At 39.5% G+C, this 22,361-nt stretch overlaps 2 protein-coding genes across 3 annotated transcripts; one reads left to right on the top strand and one right to left on the bottom strand.

Moving 5' to 3' along the window:
* Positions 1-37: 37 nt before the first annotated feature.
* On the top strand, positions 38-6,130 carry mrpl45 (mitochondrial ribosomal protein L45). Its single transcript, XM_084394559.1, has 8 exons — positions 38-233; positions 510-702; positions 2,118-2,235; positions 2,330-2,428; positions 3,311-3,359; positions 3,464-3,613; positions 3,691-3,864; positions 4,120-6,130. The coding sequence occupies exons 1-8, from the start codon at positions 120-122 to the stop codon at positions 4,216-4,218; spliced, it is 996 nt and encodes a 331-aa protein (XP_084250685.1). The 5' UTR covers positions 38-119; the 3' UTR covers positions 4,219-6,130.
* A 52-nt stretch (positions 6,131-6,182) lies between these two features.
* Positions 6,183-21,155, bottom strand: gpr179 (G protein-coupled receptor 179). Of its 2 annotated transcripts, XM_084394529.1 has the most exons (13): positions 21,029-21,109; positions 19,704-20,947; positions 19,098-19,206; positions 17,131-17,227; positions 15,178-15,389; positions 14,917-14,985; positions 14,358-14,467; positions 13,614-13,852; positions 12,455-12,593; positions 12,277-12,379; positions 11,612-11,761; positions 7,465-10,009; positions 6,183-7,337 (listed from the first exon to the last, which is right to left on the bottom strand). In XM_084394529.1, the coding sequence occupies exons 2-13, from the start codon at positions 20,591-20,593 to the stop codon at positions 7,228-7,230; spliced, it is 4,773 nt and encodes a 1,590-aa protein (XP_084250655.1). In that variant the 5' UTR covers positions 20,594-20,947; positions 21,029-21,109; the 3' UTR covers positions 6,183-7,227. The 2 variants fall into 2 exon arrangements, with proteins under 2 accessions (XP_084250655.1, XP_084250654.1); XM_084394528.1 differs by having other exon boundaries at positions 6,183-10,009; positions 21,029-21,155.
* Positions 21,156-22,361: the final 1,206 nt, after the last annotated feature.

Genomic DNA, 22,361 nt, shown 5'->3' on the forward strand with positions numbered 1-22,361 from the left:
TATATAAAATTAAACACCTTCATCCAGCAATGACAAACGACTGTCGCTCTGACAAGCATGAGGTCGGATACTCTAGTGCCTCTCCTTTCCTCCTGAGGGAGCTGATCACAGATCCGCACATGTTCGCCATTTTTCAGACGGTAACACGAAGAAGTCAGTGTTGGAAGAACATGGCGACATCCATTTGTAGGACGTTGAAATACTTCCAACCGATAACGTGTCAAAATATTAAGGTATGAAATTATTCAGATATTACCCCAACAGGGAGGGCACATACATTTGAATGTGTAAGTTAATGCTGCTCGCATAACTTCAGTGAACATGCATCTGAATGATATTGAGTGTCAGCTAGAGACTTCAGTGCATGTTATAAATGTTTGGGTGATTTATTTCCTTGTTTTTTTTAAGGAAAAGCAACAGCTTTTGTAAAAAAATAAATAAAAAAAAAATCTAATATTAATTTAATTTATTCTCATTTATTGCCAAAAACCCTCTTTCGTATAACCCAGTATGCCGCGTCGTTGCTGGACGTGCGGTTGGTTCCGGTGTTGGTTCCGATCCGCACGAAGAAACGCTACTTCATTCCTCCAGCGGTGAATGTGAAAGAGAGAACACAGACCGAGCAGGAGACTAAAGCCCGGGCTGCGGGTGTGGTGGTCCGACAGCAGTACATAGAGAGACCCATCAACATCTCGTGCACAGGTACGCATGTCAAACTACCGTCATTCCCTGCACAAACACATGCAAATTCTTCCATTCCAATTAGTCTAGACCTACTCATTCTTTAGTAATTAATAGTAAATTACTTACAACTTTTAGAAATGTGTACATTGGCACTTTGGCAGAATTATTTCCAATGTCAGACGTAACCATAAGCCTTCCATTCAAAGCGTTTTTAAAGGGATATTTCACCCAAAAATGGTAATTCTGTCATTAATCACTCACCCTCATGTCATTCCAAACCTGCAAGAATTTCGTTCATTTTCGAAACACAAACGAAGATATTTTTGTTGAAATCTGAGGGGTTTCTGTCCCTCCATTGACAGTTACGCAACTACCACTGAGGCTTCAAAAAGTTCATAAAGAGACCGTAAAACTAATCCATATAAATTGAATGGTTTAGTCATCATTTTCTGAAGAGACTCGATCACTTTATATGAGATAAACAGATTTAATTTAGGATTTTTTCACTAATAAACATTCATCAACTCACACATCAGTTGTGTTAAACAGAAGCATGACGTGTTAACATGTTCGCAATAACATGTTATCAGCATAACATGTTCGCTTGACGTGCGAGAACCAATGAGGTTCATTCTCGTGTAACGCAGCAATTTGAGCTTCTGCAAGAGGTTTTCTCGCACGTCAAGAAGGTTCGGTTTAGCTTTTGTTTACGTTCGCTGATCAATGTTTATATGTGAATAAAAGCCTAAATTCAATCTGTTCGTCATATGAAGCGATTGATTCTCTTCAGAAAATTTTATTTAAACCTCTCAATTCATATGGATTAGTTTTATAATTCTTTATGAACTTTTTGAAGCGTCAAAGTGGTAGTTGCGTAGACTGTCAATTGAGGGATAGAAATTTCTGAGATTTCATCAAAAATATCTTCATTTGTGTTTCGAGGATGCATGAAAGCCTTATGGGTTTGGAACGACATAAGGGTGAGTAATTGATGACAGATTAAAAAAATTTTGGGTGAACTATCCCTTTAAGATCATCGCATGAAATACACTACCGTTTGGGGTCAACGTAATACATTGTAATAATGTTTCACAATATTACAGTTCTCCTATATTTTTAATCAAATAAATGCAGCCTTGGTGAGCATAGAAGACTTTTACATACAAAAACATTAAATACATAAAAAAATTCACACCAACCCCCCTAACGTTTGAATGTTAGTGTACTTTCAGCCAAGTGTGGCCAAACCTTTTACTGGTTCTGTATTAGTGCATCAACTTTTGTGATATATGTCTAGTTTTTTGTTCAGATTCATATTCAAAACCTTGAAGTCTTGAGCATTGCTCTTCAGATGTTCAGATGATATATTGTTAAATAAGTGATGTTGGATTTTCACGTTATGGTTAGTCATCGAATGTGATCTTTTTTTTCAGCTGGCATCTTTGATCCGTACGTTCCTCCTGAAGGAGATGCTCGCCTCTCCACTCTGTCCAAAGAAGGTCTGAAACAGCGCACAGAACAGCTGCGTCAGAGTGCAGCGTCACAGCTGTCGTAAGGCCCACCTCTGCCTCAGTGTTTCCTACTGCCAGTCAAACCCAACAGAACTACGCTGGACTAATATTGGTATGGTTTTCTGTTTGACCAGGATTCGTAAAATAAAGGATCATGACCCCGATTTCTCCACTAAAGCATTTCCAGAACTAGCTCAACAGATCTTCATAGACGCTCATGCAGCACTCACAGAGTAAGAAACAAATCTTATTTTTACAACAATAGTTACTGCTTGATTGTTGACTGTACTGTAAGATATTTTTTTAACGTTTTTGAAAGAAGTCTCTTCTGCTCAACAAGGCTGCATTTATTTGATCCAAAATACAGCAAAAACAGTAATATTATTAAATATTTCAAAATAACTGTTTTCTATTTGAATATATTTTAAAATGTAATTTATTCCTGTGATCTTTGCTGAATTTTCAGCATCATTACTCCAGTCAGTGTCACATGATCCTTCAGAAATCATTCTAATATGCTGATTTGATGATCAAGAAACATTTATTATTATTATCAGTGTTGAAATAGACATCTTTTTTTAACATTATACACTAGCATTTAAAAGTTTGGGGTCAGGAATGAAATTAACACTTTTATTCAACAAGGATGCATTTAATTGATCAAAAGTGACAGTAAAGACATTTATAACATTACAAAAGCTTTCTATTTCAGATAAATGCTGTTCTTTTAAACTTTATTATTAAAGAATCATGAGACATTGATAATATAATGTTTCTTGATCATCAAATCATCATATTAGAATGATTTCTGAAGGATCATGTGACACTGAACACTGGAGTAATGATGCTGAAAATTCAGCTTTGATCAAATTAAATTTGAAAATATATTCAAATAGAAAAGTTATTTTTAATTAAAAAAATATTTCACAATATTCCTGGTTTTACTGAATCAAATAAATGCAGCCTTGGGTAAGATTTTTTTATGTTTTTGAAAGTCTCTTCTGCTCACCATCTAAAACTTTTGAACAGTAGTGTTCCTTGTCTTTTCCAAATTTCCCCACTTATTACATCTATATTAATCATTGTGTATTTGCATAAATGTCCTCTTTTCCCAGATTTAACAAAGAAAAGCTCCATTCTTTGGTGACAGAGAGGTGTTACCCTGTAAGTAAATCTGTATATTGATAATTGAATATATGATTTATAGTGCAGTGTGTCTTTGTTCAGCATTTCAGATTATCCAACCTGTGTGTGTGCATGTTTTGCAGGAGATGGTTCGGGGGAACCGTTATAAGACTCTGCGCTGGCGCTTCGTTGAATCACTGGAGCCGCCACGGGTGGTTCATACACGGTGTCCTGACATGATCAGCAAGGGCAACCTGTACGGCCAGGTGACTGTCCGCATGCATTCTAGACAGGTGAGTGAAGGAGAATGGGATTATATAGGAGTACTGAGTTTGGGCTCATGATACCACTTCATCAATCCATCTCTCAGACATTAGCAGTCTATGACCGTTTTGGCCGGTTGATGCTTGGGGATGAGGATGAACCCAGAGATGTCCTGGAATACCTAGTGCTGGAGAGGCATCTGGTCAACCCTTATGGATCCTGGAGACTTCACGGCAAGATTGTTCCAGCATGGGCTCCCCCAAAAGATCCCATTATTAAGGTAAATGACTGCTGTTTGTTTCCATAATAGTGATCATTTACTTCACACATGCATATAGAGAGAGAGAGAGAGAGAGAGCTGCATTTTATACTGACTTTTTTCAAGATATAAGAGTATACTGTATAATACATTTTATATGCAATTAAAAAACAATCTAATAAATGTGGTGTTTGGATTAGGTGTGTGAAGGAGCAAAATGTGCATTTTTTTAAAAGTGAGAGATGTTACTTAATATCTGACATCTGATTTCAACAGACTGTCATGATTCCTGGTCCTAAGCTGAAGCCCGGGGATGAGTTTGAGAGTCTGAATTACCAGGTACCAAAGCCGAAGGCAGTGCAGTGGTATAAGTAATTCTGAATGTGGTGCCTTACTTCACCCAACACAGGTCCACTCTGTACAGACTGATTCCTGATAATCAAAATAAATATTACTGTATTTATAAAACCTTGGGTTGTTGCTTTTTCCCCCACATTTAATTAAAACAAAGTTAATTGAACTCAAGTACTTTGAAATACATGCATATTGATTTGTTACCTACAGTGATCAACATGATGTTAATTCATTACACATGGAAATGGATGAAAATCGACACCTTGCAGTTGAAAAGTTTATTTCAGAATGCTTAATTGACAGTTTCAAGAATATAAAAATAAAATGTTGCATTTTTACTTTGACAGAAGTTAGTGGAAACTTCCTGAAAATTGACTGTTGGTTCTTACAAAAATCTTACTTCATACAAAAGCGCAATCTTTATGTTTCTGGTTTGAAAAGCTAACATTGCAAGTACATTCAAAATCACAGAAAAACTCAAAAACAAACTCTAACTCTGGTAGGAATTGTAAGTGCAATCTAATGGTCATTACTTGTGCTAATCTCTAGTTATTTTAAAGGGGTCAACGGATGCCCATTTTCCACAAGTTGGTTTGATTCTTTAGGGTGTTCATGTAAAGTTTGTAATAGACTTTGGTTAAAATTCCTCAATGGGTTGTGTAAAACAACACCCTTTTTACCTCCTCAAAAACAGCTGTTAACAGTGACCTGCATGTCTCTTTAAATGATAATGAGCAACTGCTCACCCCACCCATCTCTTCCATGGGGGGGGGTGTCGAATGGCAGAAATATGCTAATACGGGACAGTCCGTCAGTGGTCGTGGGCGGAGCATGAGCATTATGACAGTGCTCAGAAAATCCATACGGCCTGATTATTGAGAGTGTTTAGACTTTTTGAGGATTAAAAAAAAGGAGTGAATGGGTTTTTTTATTTATTTTTATTGTATGGTGGTTGTGTCCACATTTATATGCAAACACCATATAAAAGTGAATTTTGCATCCGATGACCCCTTTAAGAAGAAAGCAGCATGTAAAAAGGTTGAATTAAACACGTTTTGTAAACCCTCATTTAGTTTCACATGCTCACACAATGGGACTTAAAATGGTATTCTAAAAAACAACAATAAGAATATTCTGGACTAAACCACTCAATTCACAAATCAAATTTAATCATATTTAAGTAATGTTTTCTTAAAGATCAAGAGTTTGCCCTAGATAAAGATTATATTTTATGTCCATTTTACTGTAATTTCTCACAGTTTACGATTAAAAACTTGAGTAATAGTCATGAACCTCATGGGATTAATATTTAAATGTTTTGTGAAGCTATTTGTAATTAAAAGTGCTATAAACAATATTATGAAATCACAACGGTCTCTGTTATAAACCTAGGTTCTGTAAATGGCATACAAAGCCTAGTTTTTTTCCACAATCATAAACCTTGTTGGCTTTGCACTTTGCACTTTAAGGTTTGCTAATATTTAGTTGACTGACATTTTTGGAGGGTGGAGTTTTGGAGGAGAAGGTATGTGTTTGAAAATGCCTGAAATCACACAATTACAACACTGTTGTATTAAGTATGTTATATGGATATGTAGTAGCCGATACAGTAAAGTGTTACCTTTTTTAATTAATAATTTTTGAATGGGACTTCTTTTCAGAAAATACGATGGTGAGATCATGTAGATTTGAAAATTGTTAACCAGTCTTGTTGAAATGCCTTATTTGAGAATTTGAAGTAGAACTTATAACATGTTTGCCTAAACCATTTGAGTAGTGCAGAGACTAAAGATCTGTTTAAAACATGCAGCAATGAACAGTAGCAACGTGGATGTATAACACCATCTAGAACAGCTTGTCTCTTCACTTGCTTGATAATATTAGTGCAATGTTTTTTGACTGAAAATGTGTAGAATTAAACTTTCTAAATGTTCCACCATTGTATGTTGGTGATACAGGTTTTACTGACAATATAATCTACATAGCCATACGAACACAAATACACACAATACCAAATTAAACGGGGTTTGTTTTAATGTAAGGCTAAAGGGAAATGTGCACAGGAGAGCAGGCGGTCTTGATATCAGCCAGTCTTCAATTTATTAAGCTGAGGAGGGAGAAGGTTGCCGTTCTTAAATGACGGTCAGTGAAATGTGCTGATGGCAGTGGAGGGACATTCTGCATAAAGCTGAAATGTGTGAACGGTGGTCCATTTTGTAATAAGCCTTTCAAGGTATATAAAGCACAATGATACTGCCCTTGTGGGTCACAAGTCTGAAGGAAAGATGAAGGCCTCGGCAGCAGTTTCTGCATCATCGTCATCTTCCTCTGGTATCGCCTCCTCCCAAGTGAAGACATCTGAATTATCATGCATTTGTAAAGATTCTTGTCTGCCTCCTTCCATTTCCCAAGGGCACATTGCGTCACGCCGAGCCAGAGGTAGGTTAACCCTCGTCTCCTCTGCGGCCTGTGTGCCTGTGTCTGAAGGATGTATGTCTTGGTCAGTTTGATTTTTGCTGCTTTCTGTTGTTGCTGCTGTTCTTATGTCATTTTCCAAGGGACTGATAGATTCTTGAGCACTGTCTTGCCTTTTTGATGGGGCAGCATGAGTGCAGTCTTGTGGCACAGATTGTTTGGGTGATGCTTTTGCCTCCCATGGACAGACATTTGAATAGACACTTTCTTGCTTTTGCAAGGTCTTCACTGGCTCACCTGTCTCCCATGGACAAACATCTGCAAGAACACTATCTTGTTTCTGCAAGGCTTTCGCTGGCTCTCCTGTCTCCCATGGACAAACATCTGCAAGAACACTATCTTGTTTTTGCAAGGTTTTCACTGGCTCACCTGTCTCCCATGGACAAACATCTGCAAGAACACTATCTTGTTTCTGCAAGGCTTTCGCTGGCTCTCCTGTCTCCCATGGACAAACATTTGCAAGAACACTATCTTGTTTCTGCAAGGCTTTCGCTGGCTCTCCTGTCTCCCATGGACAAACATCTGCAAGAACACTATCTTGTTTTTGCAAGGTTTTCACTGGCTCACCTGTCTCCCATGGACAAACATCTGCAAGAACACTATCTTGTTTCTGCAAGGCTTTCGCTGGCTCTCCTGTCTCCCATGGACAGACATCTGTACGAACACTATCTTGTTTCTGCAAAGTATTGACTGGCTCTCCTGCCTTCCATGGACAGACATCTGTACGAACACTATCTTGTTTCTGCAAAGTATTGACTGGCTCTCCTGTCTCCCATGGACAGACATCTGTACGAACACTATCTTGTTTCTGCAAAGTATTGACTGGCTCTCCTGCCTTCCATGGACAGACATCTGTACGAACACTATCTTGTTTCTGCAAAGTATTGACTGGCTCTCCTGTCTCCCATGGACAGACATCTGTACGAACACTATCTTGTTTCTGCAAAGTATTGACTGGCTCTCCTGTCTCCCATGGACAGACATCTGTACGAACACTATCTTGTTTCTGCAAAGTATTGACTGGCTCTCCTGCCTCCCATGGACAGACATCTGCACGAACACTATCTTGTTTCTGCAAGATCTTTGTTGGCTCTCCTGCCTCCCATGGACAAACATCTGCATGAACACTTTTCTGCTTCTGCAAGGTCTTGACAGTTTCACTTGTCTCCCATGGACAGACATCTCCACAGACACTTTCTTCTTTCTGTATGGACTTCACAGACTCGTTTGTTTCCCATGGACACACAATTACACTAACAGTGTCTTGCTCTTGGTCTACTTGCATTGACTCCTTGTTCGTAGCACCTTCCCTCTCTTCTAACTTCTCAGAATTCTCTACTTCCCATGGAGAGACAGTTCCTTTTTTAGTCATTGTCTCTTTTAAAGAGGATCTTGTAGTGTCTTTTGTTTTTGGCTCTGTCTCCCAAGGACTTATGTCAGTAACAGGTGGTGGGGGTTCAGGAAAATCACTTTCTTCTTGTTTCAGTGTTTCACTTGTTTCAACGGAACATGCAGCTCTCTGAGCTGGTTCTTGGTGTACTGGACTTACATTAACATAAATTACCCTTTCACCAGGTTTTATTGTGTCACTAGGGGTTTTGATGGATCCCTGTCTAACCTGAGAGCTATTTGTGTCTTTTACATAAGAAGGGCATGCTTCAGGCTTTACATTTATCTGCTTCTGGGTGTCTCTAGACATGGGGACTTCAACAGTGGTATTACATATATTGTCTTCGGTGATCCTTGATGGGTCACGGTCGGTTTCCAAAGGACAGACATCAGCACATATGCTCTTGGTTTGCAATTGCTCCACTTCCACAACTTCCCAAGGACAGACATCAGAAATGCTGGTTTGATGAAAAGGTTTTGGGACATCCCATGGACACACTTCAGTATTAGGAACAGACAATAAAGAATTTAGTTGGGACTCAGGGGATTTGAAGCCAACATTACTTACTGCCATAGAGAGTACTTGCTTGTCACTGTATTGTCTTTGTAATACACTGTCGTTCGCATTTTGCTTCTTGACTTCCAAGATAACCTCCTCTGACTCCCATGGACAGATGTGAACTGGAGCAGTATGTTTGGGGCTCTTTTCAGGAGAATCTGTTGATGGCAGCCGTATTGCTATTTGCTTTACAAGGCAAGGTTTTGTGCCTATGGTAGTCATAGCCCGTCTGTATGTCTGCGGGGTATGTTTGTCTGAAGTTGCACTGCCTGGGGACAATCTCATGGATGTGGACAGGGATTTTTGTAGTGTTCCCTCCTTATCATGACGTTCTTGTAGGCTTTTTTCTTTGCTCATACTTCTTCCAACTTCCCCAAAGCTTTTTGCTGTAAGGAGATTTTGAGTAGCAGAACGGAAAGAGAAAGCCCGAAAATCCTTTGGCTTGTCGGAGAGCGTAAGTGGCGACCCTGGAGCGCTACAGGAGATTGGAGGCTTGGGTTTTGTGCAATCAACATCTGACTGTATACCATTGCCAGTTTCTGTTGCAGTGGGAGTAGGAGGTGGTAAGTATTCCCAAGGACAAACATATATTAGCGTTGGTGACGAGACAGCACCAGGTGATTTGGGTTCTTCTTGATTTGATAGAGAATATGTGACATGTTTCTGATTCTTGTTTGCAGGCGGCTGCTCCTCTGGAACCTCCCATGGGCAGACCTCTGCCTTGTCAAATGACTCTGAGAGCAAGGCACTTGAAGTCTGCTTCTTTATGTCGACCTCCACAGTTAGCTGGGGCTTTTCTGCTGGGGCAGCTTTGCCAGGAAGTGACACATTTTCAATGCTCCTACAAGGAGTCACAGAGCGATGGTCATTTCGTTCTATAACGCTGAGTGACTTTTGAAACCTGGTAGGCTCGGGAAGTAGAAGGTTAGTGTCTAACGATAGATTGTGGGCACTGGCAGACTTACAGATCAGCAATGTTGTATTGATGGATCCTGTGTCAGAATGCTGTGAAGCCCTTCTGTCTGTTATGCTCTTTATGGAGCAGTTTAAAAGGGAGACCTCTCTTTCTGGGGTACAGTCATAGGCACTATGGGACTTTCGCAGTTTTGGAGAGGGCTGCATTAAAGTTTCATTCATCATGTTAATGCTGGTTTGATGGCATTTGTAATAAGATCCGGATCGGGTTATAGTTCCTATTGCAGCACTGACATCCTTGTCTTCACGGCTGCATTGTCTGCTTAAACTTTCTGGAATCTCAGTGATCCGTTTTATAAGCGATCGTCCAATACTGAGCCGAGAGCTGCGCTTCTTTGGAAGGTGGGGATTGCTGTTTGCCATCCTCTTGGTCTTGTGGACTTCCAACTGAGAATATAGTTTCTTCAGCTCATCCTGGTGCAAAGGAGAAAAAGGGTTTCAGTTGAGGAAAGTCACTGGGAGCAATACAGTAGGACGGTTTTTGTGATGGTGTGTACTGTACAAAACATGATGTTCAAAAGGCACCAAATTACAGGGTAATATTTCAAAAGAGGGCAAGTTAAAGGCAAAGGAGGAGGAGGTTAGCAAAAGGAATAATACAGTATTTTTTTTGTAAGTTGATTTTTAATAATAAAGATGCTCAGGGCATGTTGGCTTATGGGGACCCAGGTTTGAGTCCCATTCCCCCCTCTCTCACCCCTGCTACACTATTCTTATTTAAAAATATCAGAAATACATACATCACAGAAAACGACCTTTGTTTATCTTGTAATTTATGAGCTTTTTGATATGTTTATTTAAGTTCCAGGTATACTTCATTTTCTGCATTCTGCTCCGTCTTGTGCACTGTTGTGTCAGCACAGCTTTCAAAGTATACTCAACTTTGGATGGGTGAGTTGGACACATGCGCTGTAGGCTACAATTGCTTTTTTTATACTCTACCAAGCATCAGAGGGCAGCACTGAGTCTTGCCATTTACAGGACATTCGCTCGGAAGGATAGAAGGAAAGTAGTGGTTCCACCACTGTATGCAAAGTTCAGAACAAGAAACAAAACAAAAACTATGGAGAAGAATATTGTTTTGTATTGTTCTTTCTGTATATTTCTTTTACCCCTTTCACACAGAGCGTTAATCCCAGAACATTTCCATATAATTGCTAAAGTGCCTTCTGTGTGACCGGAAACACGTTCCCTGATTGATCCCGGGATGAGGACCTAATAACATTGCCGGAATCAGTCCCGGAACGCGCCCTGTGTGAACAAAAGGCAGAACCAATGCCATAAGGGGTGTGTCGTAGTGATGATGGTGCAGCTGAAATGGTTCATCAGCTTAATGGAGCGGTATGCGATGCGCTATGATCGAATCAGAAAACAAATGCACAAACGGGGTTTCTCAAAAGAGAAATCGCTGATCATAAACAAACTTAGACGCTGCGGAGACATTACACGTCACATCCTGATGTCACGTGTCTTAATGGGATGTATGTGAACGCACGCACAGATTCCAGAAAATAACTGGCAGTGTGAATGAATCAAAATCAAACGATCCCGGGACAAATCCCGAGACACATTATCAGTGTATTTTCTGGAATTTCTGTGTGAAAGGGGCTTTTGAATACTCATCACATCACAACTGTGCATATTGCCACCTAGTGGACTCTTCTGTCTCAACATTCACCTTACACATGCTCTGTTGTACACAACACAAAACATTGGGCTGCTTGCGGACCTGATGACGAAAATTGTTGCACAGACAGTGCACACTGTTGCACAACGCAGACAGACAAAGTATACATTGAGCTTTTGTGTAACGTTTATGAAAATGTTTTATATGAGAGTTTAGACTTTGTTAATATTAGTTCGTTCACTAATTTACTTTACTGAAAAGGTCAAATGTACTCTTTAAATGTAATTACTAAGTAGACATTGTCATAAAGTGTTAGTGTGTGTCCTTTTCTTAAAATGGAAGTGTGAACGTGTGTGTTAGTAGGGCTGCGGCAGGGCAAAGTGTTTTACCCGAATGTCATCAGGGTCCAGGCTGTGGTCACTCCAACAGTTAGAGGTGAAACTACTGTTAAGGTAAGAACATGAGCGTCGCAGTTCCACTTCTTCCTCGTATACCTCTGCAGCTATTTCCTCTCGGCCTGGCTGTGACATGTGAAGAAACTGCAACAAACACCAACCCTGATTTTTACATGGGATAAGCTACACAACAAATGTGAATAATGTGACAGGATTTAATAAATAGAATCTAATTTGCATGTTTATGCTATGTATTAAAAATATGTATTTTGCTGGAAATGTACATACTTTTGAGTGTGTAATATAAAGTGTATTTTTGTAGGACATACTACTACATCATAAGAGGTTCTACTTTGTGTTGCCACAAACCTCTACAGATTTGTGACTAGTGTAAGATACACACTTCAAAAATTCATCATGCAAGCTCCATTGGCTTACTATTTTTAATATACTAAAATTTTATACTAATCAGGCATAATATTCAGGACATTACTGTATGTGAATTAGGATGCAAGTGAAGTGTTTTATGTGTTATTTAGATAGCTAACTTTATGCCAATTGTGATTTACCTACTACAATTGGATGACATTTAAAAAAAATGTATTAATGAATAGGTTAAAAAACATTGCAACGGTAAATAATTATACTTTAGACAGTACCTTAGGTACAAAAAGCAGGCCGAGTGTTACAGTAATTGTGACATGCGTGTGAGTGAAGAACAGCAAGAGCATCCAGTCAGGATGAATCGATGGCCTGGCAAATCTGAAAGTGACAAGAACAAAGAAGTCAACAGAACAAACTCTTATGTGTTAAAGCAAAACAACTTTATTCCCCCACCTGAGAAGATGAAAGACGGAGGAGAGGAGGAGCTCATTGTGGATAGCGATGCTCATGTAACGTGGTTCGTGAAATGCTGAAGGTACCGTCTTCACTGCACTGCACAGGAAACTGCCCCAGCACAGAAACAACAGCTCCGCTGAGAGTGAAAATCAACTTCATTTTTTTATTTCAAAGGTTTTGTTTGTCACATACACAAATGTACACAGCAGAAATAACAAATTTTAATGAGGAAAAAGGGTGTAAGGCCAATATAATTTTTTCATCTGTATTTATTTTTATTATTTATTCTTAGGGTTACTCCATTTGGTTTGAGCTAATGTTAAATTTTCAAGGTCAAAATATTGATATATTTAATGTCTTTAAAAAAAAAATGATGTTGGCACAATTGTAAATGTTTACAGAGGTTCTGATATAATTTCCTGTTTAATGGTTTTCTTGACATGTTACAATAGTTATCAGATTTGATTAAGTACAAGTTTTTTCCTAAAAATGTTAACCTTGAAATTACAATCTTCAGACAGTTACCCCAACTATAATTTTGAACCCTATCTGGAAATATCAAAATTACATTAGCTTAAAACGTTAATCATGGAAGACATGTATTTAAGTTGTATGAATTGCATTTTAATGTTTAAAAATTTTGAATAACTTAACAAGTCCAGACTAAAATGTGAGCATCAAAACAAAATGGAAGAAAGTTATTTATGTACAAACATTAATAGAAGAAGGGATATGTATTTAAAACAGTGTTAAGTATTATAGGCTAGTGTAGCAATATAAAAAATGCAAGGTTCATTTTGTGTAAGCTGTCTGAATATGCCAGAATGGTTGTATAAATCTATTTTATCTCCTGGGGTCATTTCAGTTCAGTCCTTCATTTACTTAGTCTAATTTATGACATTATAGCAGTAACATCATTATTTTTGTGGTATTTTATTAGTATGGCAGGTAGTGGTTAATGCTGAATCATATCCAATGACAATGGTACTGTGTTCAAATCATCAACTAATGCTTCAAAGAACATTAAATTATCCAGGAGCATTCATCCTTTCATTTGTCTGATCTACTAATGTGCCCCAATTTCAATTAATCTCTCTGCCAGACACCCAAGAAAACCCATGGACTACTGCCACCAGTCAGAAATGACATCACTTACCCACAGCCATCATGTAGTCCCACCGGTCCAGGTCGCACACATTGAAGCCTTGTCCTTCTGAGGTGGAGGAAATGATCAGCAATGGAACATTTCGGTCTCGATTCTGCAGGACGCCAACTGTCCATGCACACAGGAACCAGCTGACAGTAAGCACTATAACTCCCAGCATCCTCAGCACACCCCTGGTGGTGATGTATGGCACTCTCTGGGCTGTGCGTGACAGGAAAACCCTCAGAACCCTGGAAATATGGCACATCACATAGACTGACTCATTTTGGGAGTTTAATTAAGTTCTTTTATCAGCTTTTAGTTTTAACAGATCACAGACTTCTAGTGTAGTCTTAAAGGTGCACTTAGTTATTTTCCCTAATTACATACAAAACAATAAAACTTGAAAAAAATGTAATGATGTGCACTCATCTGCAGCCTAACAAAAGCTGTTTAAATTTACCAGCTCGGTTCAGTTCATGGAGGCCGACATGTTGTAGCGACCTTGTTATTGGACGATTCTAAATTCTACAATAAAGAAATTCAATTAATTCCTATCAATCAATATATACCTACATTTCTACAATTCTACAATCAACCAGTACCGCAAAAGCACATGAAAAATGACTGAGTGCATCTTTAAGTGCCTTAAGAATAGCATCTTATTACACAACATTTCATCTGACTGATGTGCAGGTGGGACAGTTAGAAGGGAGGGTTGAGTTTGATAAAGGACTGGACTGAAGTGCCACAGACCGGTACATCTTGAGTGTCACAGTTCCATAAACGATGGCAAAGCCAAGTAGACGGACCCAGCGGAGTAGAATACACCGGAAAGTGCTGGGTTTGAAGTATAGAATGAAGACCTGAAAACAAGAACAAAATGACCTGAAATTATTGGTGAAAGGTGCAAAAATGCTTATTTTACAATGCATAATGATGAAAAAAATGTATTCTAGAACAATTCGTGTTGTTCTAATCCCATATGACAAAATTCTTATGTTCACCAAGGCTGCATTCATTTGATCAGAAGTAAAACAGTAATATTGTGAAATATTATTACAATCTAAAATAACTGTTTTCTATTCGATTATATTTTTGAAATGTAAAATGGCAAAGCTGATTTTTCAGCAGTGTCACATGATCCTTCAGAAATCATTTTAATGTGCTCATAGTTCAGTAACTCTAACCTAGTAAACAAGTAACTGAATTGTGTGATTTCTTGATCATTTTCTACTTCCTAAGTGCCACCCGGCTGTTATGATTTCAACTGCAGTGCAGTAATCTGAAAAGAAGCTTTGAATCCCACACTCACTGGAAAGTAAAGCAACAGAGAGCCACACAGGATCATCTCCAGCAGCAAAAGCCCTGACGATCGGATCCGCTGAGAGACAGAAAGATGGTGAGAAGGGGAGAGGGGAAGTAGAGGTGAAATTTCAGCAAACGTGCATAAGTTTGTGTACATGTCGGACCTCTTTGCCTGTGTTTGAAATGATGCATCATAACATGTGGCATTTTAAGATATATCATCTTAAGATATACCACATATCATTTTAATCGCGTGCTGAAATCTTACCTTGGTTCTTCTGCACTGATATGCTACCAGCATGCTAATAAGCACAAGGACCATGAAGAGACCCTGCACTGTCAGGACGCCCGTTCTCAGGAGCCAGTCTTCCTGCACCCAACACGGGCCTCCGTCCTCACACTCAGCACAGCCGGGCCAACAGGGCAGACACACAGGGACTTCTGGGTAACAAGCTTGGGTACCATTCACACCGTTGTTCCCTGTAACACCATATATCATCATTTTTCTTTTTTAAATAAACCCATTTTAAGTGTATTTAATTAATACTTTAACCTATATAATCATACAGCTTAATTATCAAAAATACATATAACATGAGTTGAATTAATTATGCACTTTGGTCTAAAATCATGACCCCTCTGTTTGGATGGGTGCGTCCAGGGCCTAAAATTAAAACTGGTGTTGGCGAGTATATGAAACAGTCGCCAGTTGGCCGGTAACATTTTTATGAATTCTAACAATGCAAGACATGGGGACATGAATGTGAACAAATGTGAGCCAGTGCTGCATCGTCAAGAAAGTTTAAGCCTTGCGCATTTAAATATTCACGACACGAAAGGGAACTCAGTTTATGTGTGGGAAGTTTTCTGCGCACAAACATTTTATGCCAAATTATGTCAAAATGCCAGTCTTACATACCCTGGAAATCCAAAGTTCTCGCGAGAGCTCAAGTTGACTTTGCTCAGTGAGTTTACTCTGGCGTCGAGTAATGATGCTCATTAAATATGCCCTTGTATCGGAGCTGCACCAATCACATCGGGTTATCTGATATAGGCGAGCTAAACAGATGACGACAGCGCTGTGACGTCGAAGTCATTAGTAAACAGTGCAAGATGGCTATGGATGAACACCAGTTGTTTGAAACGGCTTTGGCCGCTACAATGAACGAGTTAGACTTGGCAATTATCTAAAAGAGGAACAGAAGACGGCGCTCAAATCGTTCCTTTGCAAGAAGGGCGTTTTTGCTGTTTTTGCCGACTGGATGCGGCAAGAGTCTAATCTACCAGTTAGCTCCGCTGGTAGCTAAGCGTATGGGGCTTGTTGTGATTGGTCGTAGTGTAATCCAATTGCGTGCAGTGAGATTTTCAAATGCGTGCTTGGTGCCGCCCCTCGAGCTGGCCGATTTTCATTAGTCGACGCCAGACCATTAATCTTTCATCTTTTGGGTCTGGATTTCCAGGCTAAGTCTTGCAAGTATCTTCGTAAACATAGTCAGTTATGTCTTAAGTGAACTTAAGTACTGATGTTTATCAGTATATTGGACCCGTGCATTAGCTCTTAAAGTGACAGCAGCCCAATATTCCTGCTGCTGGCTGTGTTTTTAACAGTGTCGTAACTGGGTGGGACAGGATTGTGTGTATGGGTTGCTAATACAGTGCTATATCAGATATGAAATGTACAATAATCCATGTTCAATTTTAATTGTAAATTGAGGTTAATTTATCAACATGTTTTCATCCTTAAAATCTAGTACAATACAATAGATTGTTAATCCCAAGATTCTTCATGTCAGTGAATAAATACTTAAATCCCCTTTAACAGAAAATAATTACAGAATTAATAATTAAGAAAAAAATACATCAAAGCTAAAGTTTTAATGCCTTTCTGCTATAACTTTGACCCTTGCCCAATCATTAATTGAGATACTTTTATATAACATCATGTTTGCCATATATTATCTAAACCCACTGTACACTCTCAGAAAAAAAGGTACAAAAGCTGTCACTGGGAAAGTACCCTTCAAAAGGGTTCTAATACCGTTTAGGTACTAATATGTACACGTTTGGTACCAATATGTACACGTTTGGTACCAATATGTACCTTTGAGGGTCTTGCACCTTTTGAAAAGGTTTCCGCCACAGTGACAACTTTTGTACCTTTTTTTCTGAGAGTGTATAGACCCACTTTGCAACTGATTTTTGAGTATTTCAAGCCTCTTACTTTTGTTTTGTATGTCTGGAACTGGACTGTAGTAGCCCTTTTTACATCGGCAGCAGTACTGACCCATCCGGAAGCCCTGTTGTGGGATGGGCTCACACTATGTGGAAGGGGAAGAGAAAGAACAAGAGGTGAAGTCAAAAGTCTGCTCATCTGTTTTACCTTCATCTGTATAAGCAAACGACTTGCTCCTAGAAAGGGGAAATCAACACAGATGTTTCTGCCAGTATGATTGTGTTCTCTCTGCTTTCTGCCATTAATTGCATGTGTGGTCTCTCATCAGCAGTTTATCTGTGAGAGTCGGCTGACCCACACATCAGACTCACTCTGAGTTAATCTAAGCTAAATCCTAAATGGAGGGGTAATACCTCTATTGGCAGAGCTTTATCTTTTTACTCAAGGAAATCCAGCACTGTTCACATACATTTAATATTTTCACTTAAGAACAAGATTCTTGTTTGTAAGAGGATATTGGAGCAAGGAGCAATTGAGAATAAATAAAATAATAATTACTTAGACGCTATGTATCTCTATTCAGTATCTATTCATAATAATGATTTTGTTGATTCTTAAAGTGGAGTAATGTTTTATTTTACAGATATTTACCGTGTCAAGTAATTCTTCAGTAAAACCAGCACTTTACTGAGCAGTATGTATACATGTACCTTTAAAATATACATGGGACTATATCATAGATCATGTCAATCTATTTATGTCAATCTAATTAATGCATTGTTATGACACAAAACTGTTCTATTAATACATTGCTCCTTAGGCGGATCAACTCAATTCTCATTAAATTCGTTCAGTGTGCCAAATCCTGCCGTTGCTTAACCTGCCAACACCTGTGAGCTTGTGCTCTGGTAGGTCAGGGTGATGGGGGGGGTGGGGGGTCTGAGTCTTGTGGAAGGGGGGTGGGGTTGGGGGGGTTGTGGTATGTGAGCATCACAGGATTATCAGACTAATCCTTCAGATCATCCTGCACCCAGTGCTCACATCTTTAAATAGAAGGTCTGGATGAAAGTGGGAGTATGATGATGGAAAACAGTGTTAGCAGGAAATGGGAAATGTATATAACAGTCCAGCAATACAATGAGTAAAGCAGGTGATGTTTTAATATGTTACTTAATAAAAACCCAAAATAATACTGAGATGCCAGATCTGATGGCAACAGGCATTATGAAATGTGTAGTATTACAGTTAAAAGGATTGTTAACCCAAAAATGAACTTTTTTTCATAATTTACTCACTCTCATGTTGTTCCAAACCTGTTTGACATTCTTAAGTGAAATACGGACACAAATATTTTTAAGAATGTTGGTATCAAACAGTTTTGATTACAATTGACTTCCACTTTATGGACAAATAAAAAACTGATGCATTTAGTATGTCCCACAAAGGAAAGAAAGTCACACAGATTTGCAACAACATGAAGAGTAAGTTTTGACAGAATTTAAATTTGTAGGTGGACTACTCCCAGTAATTGCCCAAGTACATATAATCTCAATTTTGTTAATTAGTAAGGAATGTCAATCCAAAAACGTGATGATATAATTTACAGGAAAAAATATTAGAGGAGAGCATAGCTGATAACAAAATGCTAATGCTATCATAATAGCTGTATTACAGTGAAGAATGAAACATGCTCACAAAGACACTTACAAAAATAAATCACTTCACCACAAATGTCCACTTGACATTTAGCGACAGAGTGTTTTGAGTGGATCTCTGAATGTGTTCTGGCCCTGCTTGTCCCTGGTTAGTGAAATCCACCCATTCAGCCTATATATCATTCTGACCATCTGAAGAAGAGCTCTGAACAATAGAGCAGCTTCTTGTATGACAATGAAAACAGATTGACCTTTAAAGTCATTTTAAATACCCAAATGGTGTTAAGACCATTAAGACCAGTGAGGTGTCTGCAGTAGGTCCCATATGGAAAGTATTGGTCAATGACAGTGTACTCTCACCTCCATGCTGGTACGATTACATTGGTGTGTGTTTGCAAACCAGAAGTCTCCACTGGCACACTGATCCACATTGAATCCCTGGACATTGACATCAATACGGATCACACCCCTACCACCAGAACGCATAGAGAGACGACAAAGATACGGTAGTGACAACAAAGTAACAGTAATGACAGAAGACTTGAAATGAAATTAATGGGATAGTCCAAAAAATGTCCAAAAATGGACATTTGGTCATCATTTGCTCCCCCTCATGTCATTCCAAATCAGATGACTCTCTTTTTTCTGTGAAATACAAAACAAGAAATTTGGAAAAATGTATATTTTTTTGTCCATACAACTGAAGTCAATGGGGTCCGATGGGGTTCTGTTTCAGACCCTATTGAGTTTCATTGTATGACAAACGAAACTTAAAATATCTTATTTTGTATCCCGCAGAAGAAAGTCAGTTATCAAGATAAATAATGAGTAAAAGATGACAGAATATCCATTTTTAAGGGGACTATCCCTTCAAGTGAATGGCCAGAGGTGATTGAAAGACATAAAAATTTGAGCATACAAAAACGAGAAACTATTTAAACAAGAAGTTGAAGAAAGTGCACTGACCTAAACTCTGGGCTGAGGTCTGGCTTCAATCCGTAAAATGGCATTGAGAGGCTGAGTAACCACCCTGGCAAAAAGCGGCCATCAACACACTCAAGGAAAGGGACTTCGCCCCACTGAACCCCGCTGCTATTGATCACATAACTATCCCCACGTGCCCACTTGGGAGTATCTAGGGTGCTTAGGTCATTTAGAAGAACCCGTTTAGACAAGATATGGAGGGGTGGAGAGCTAGACTTGAATGAATCAAACCAGCTTTGGTCAGGGGTAGGAGGACGGAAGCTGCTCCAGACAGACGTCAGGTCCTGCAGGAGAATGTCCTGGGTTGTGCCTTTAGAGGCACGGAGCACCAATTGGGGCAGTTGGATTGTGGGGTCTGCGTCGAATGTTAGAAAAGCTCGTCTGACCAGGCCTGGCCTGTCCCCCTCGAGCATGGCCCGGACCAGTGCGTGGTACCACTCGATATCCTCTCGTACACTTGTTTCTCTCAGCTCACTAGCTTGAAATATCAGATTGAGAAAGTTGGCCGCATTGGTCAGAGACGCTATGGCTTGGTGCAAGAGAGGGAGAAGCTCTCTAGGCGGAGATCCCCGCTGAACAAGCAGCTGGAATGTCTGTGTGCAGGTGGAGGAGGACAAGGAGGACGAATCGCCAGAGTAGAGGTAGTTCTCCACGGAAGACCGGTCCTCCTCCGTGCTTACAGGAGCCGGACTGGTGGGTAGGGGGCTGGGTGACAAGCTGTTTCCTTCTAGGATATTTGGGTCAGTAAGACAAGGTGTTGGGGTGAACTCCAAGCTGGACGTGTCCTCAACTTCAGACACAGTGCTGAGCTGAGCAGAAAGCAGGTTAGGCAGTAGAAGCAGAAGAGGTAGCACACAAGCACACAGGCCCATCCTTGTAGAAACTGCTCCTCCAATGCTTTTTGTGAAGGAAAAGATCAGCTTTTGCGTTTTCTCACATCCTGAAAGATGCTTTCAAAGTGCAGGCCTCCATTTCTTCTCTTTCCCTGGCTTTGCCTCTTCTCTCCTTTTCTTGTTAGCCGATTGAACCACAGGTGTCAGTGGTGATAGTTTGAGTGCAACCGCACTTTGCTGCCAACTGTGTCAAATAAGTGTGCGTTCACACACGGACTGACATGCACTACTCATTTTCGAAGATGAAGATGAAGCTCAACAACATTTATGCTCCATGCGTCCAACAATAAGTTGGTCAGGTCCTTTCTGGATGCGGTGCTGGAGTTAACAGGCCTGCAAGAAACTGGAGTGAGTAACAAAGATCAACAAGAAACCGAGAACATGTGGAATACCCCTGTTTCTCTCTCTGCTTACCTCTTCACTTACTCTGCAGTCCTCCTGTAAATCTCTCCCATCTCTCTCGCTCCCTCTCCCAATCTCCCAGTTGTGGTGAGTGCTGAGAGAGGCACATCTGTTAATGTTGGATTGTTATGATGAGTGTATGTGCATGAGGATGGGCTGATGGATGAGAGGATGGGAGGGTAATCCTCTCGGTTGGGTATGCATCAGAATCTCACCGCTTTGTGGATTAACCCAACACTTTCCGGCTGGGTCAGTCATGAGTGGTCTTTTATGGACTGTGTGTGACATTGTGAATATTTGTATGCAGCGGTTTACAAGTCTGCATCTGTTTGGCAGATGAAGTGCACTGAAATGCTAATCTCTGATAAGCAAATTGCGTTTTGAACTGCAAATGTTTTGTGCATCAATCAGGGAAATTAAAAAAAGAAAGAAAGAAGAAAGCATGTTGCACATGTGTATACATGAATGAACGTCTGTCAAAGATGTGTATGTGAGTGAGATAGAGAGAGATGATTCAGACAAATCCAGTCATACTAGGTAATGCAGGCAAATCCTTGTTTTGGTGCCATGGCAACAGGGTTCTGAGATTCAACACTCATTCCTGTGGGGCCCCACCCCCACTCAGGACTGCAGAGGCTGTGACTGTGTGTGTGCCCCTAAACATATGTGTGTGTCTATGTACATGCACACCATTCTCAAAACCTGAACTGTGTAAATGTTATTGTTTTTTTCATAGATAGATCTGTGTTTGTGTGTGTTAGGCTATGTACCACAGTATTGTGTGCATTTAATTGGAGAGGATGCTGTCAATGCATGCAATATGTGGAGATGAAGTACCATGAAAACACATTTTCTTCTGGATATTTGTGTAAACCCATAACTGTATTAAAACCCATAAACTCCTTGTGAACAGCAGGTTTTAAGGGGCTCTATGGGCATGTGTAAATTGTTAGTGTATAGCGACATCATTCGGTCGGTCAAAGAAATTGCATTTCACAAATACAGCTCGAATTTATAGTCTTGACCACAGAACAATGGGTGAATGTAAACAATAACTGTATTTTGTCTCAATAGGCCTTTAAATGGCATACACATCATGCGCAGTGATTTTGCAATATGTACAGGCATAGATAATACTATAATACTTTTGGAAAATCACATGCTATATTCCATCTAGAACTAACAGAATTATGCTACTTCTTTTCAAATTATTATTGCTTCCGCTTTTATTATAGCATAGGCTATTAATTCAAAAGCATTGAAATGTTTGAAAATATATATTTGTTGCACCATTTAAAATTAAAATGGTAAAACATTTCCATGTACATTCATAAAAACCCTGTTG

The sequence above is a fragment of the Rutilus rutilus genome, assembly GCF_951802725.1.
Source record: "Rutilus rutilus genome assembly, chromosome: 22".
NCBI classification, from domain to species: Eukaryota; Metazoa; Chordata; class Actinopteri; order Cypriniformes; family Leuciscidae; genus Rutilus; species Rutilus rutilus.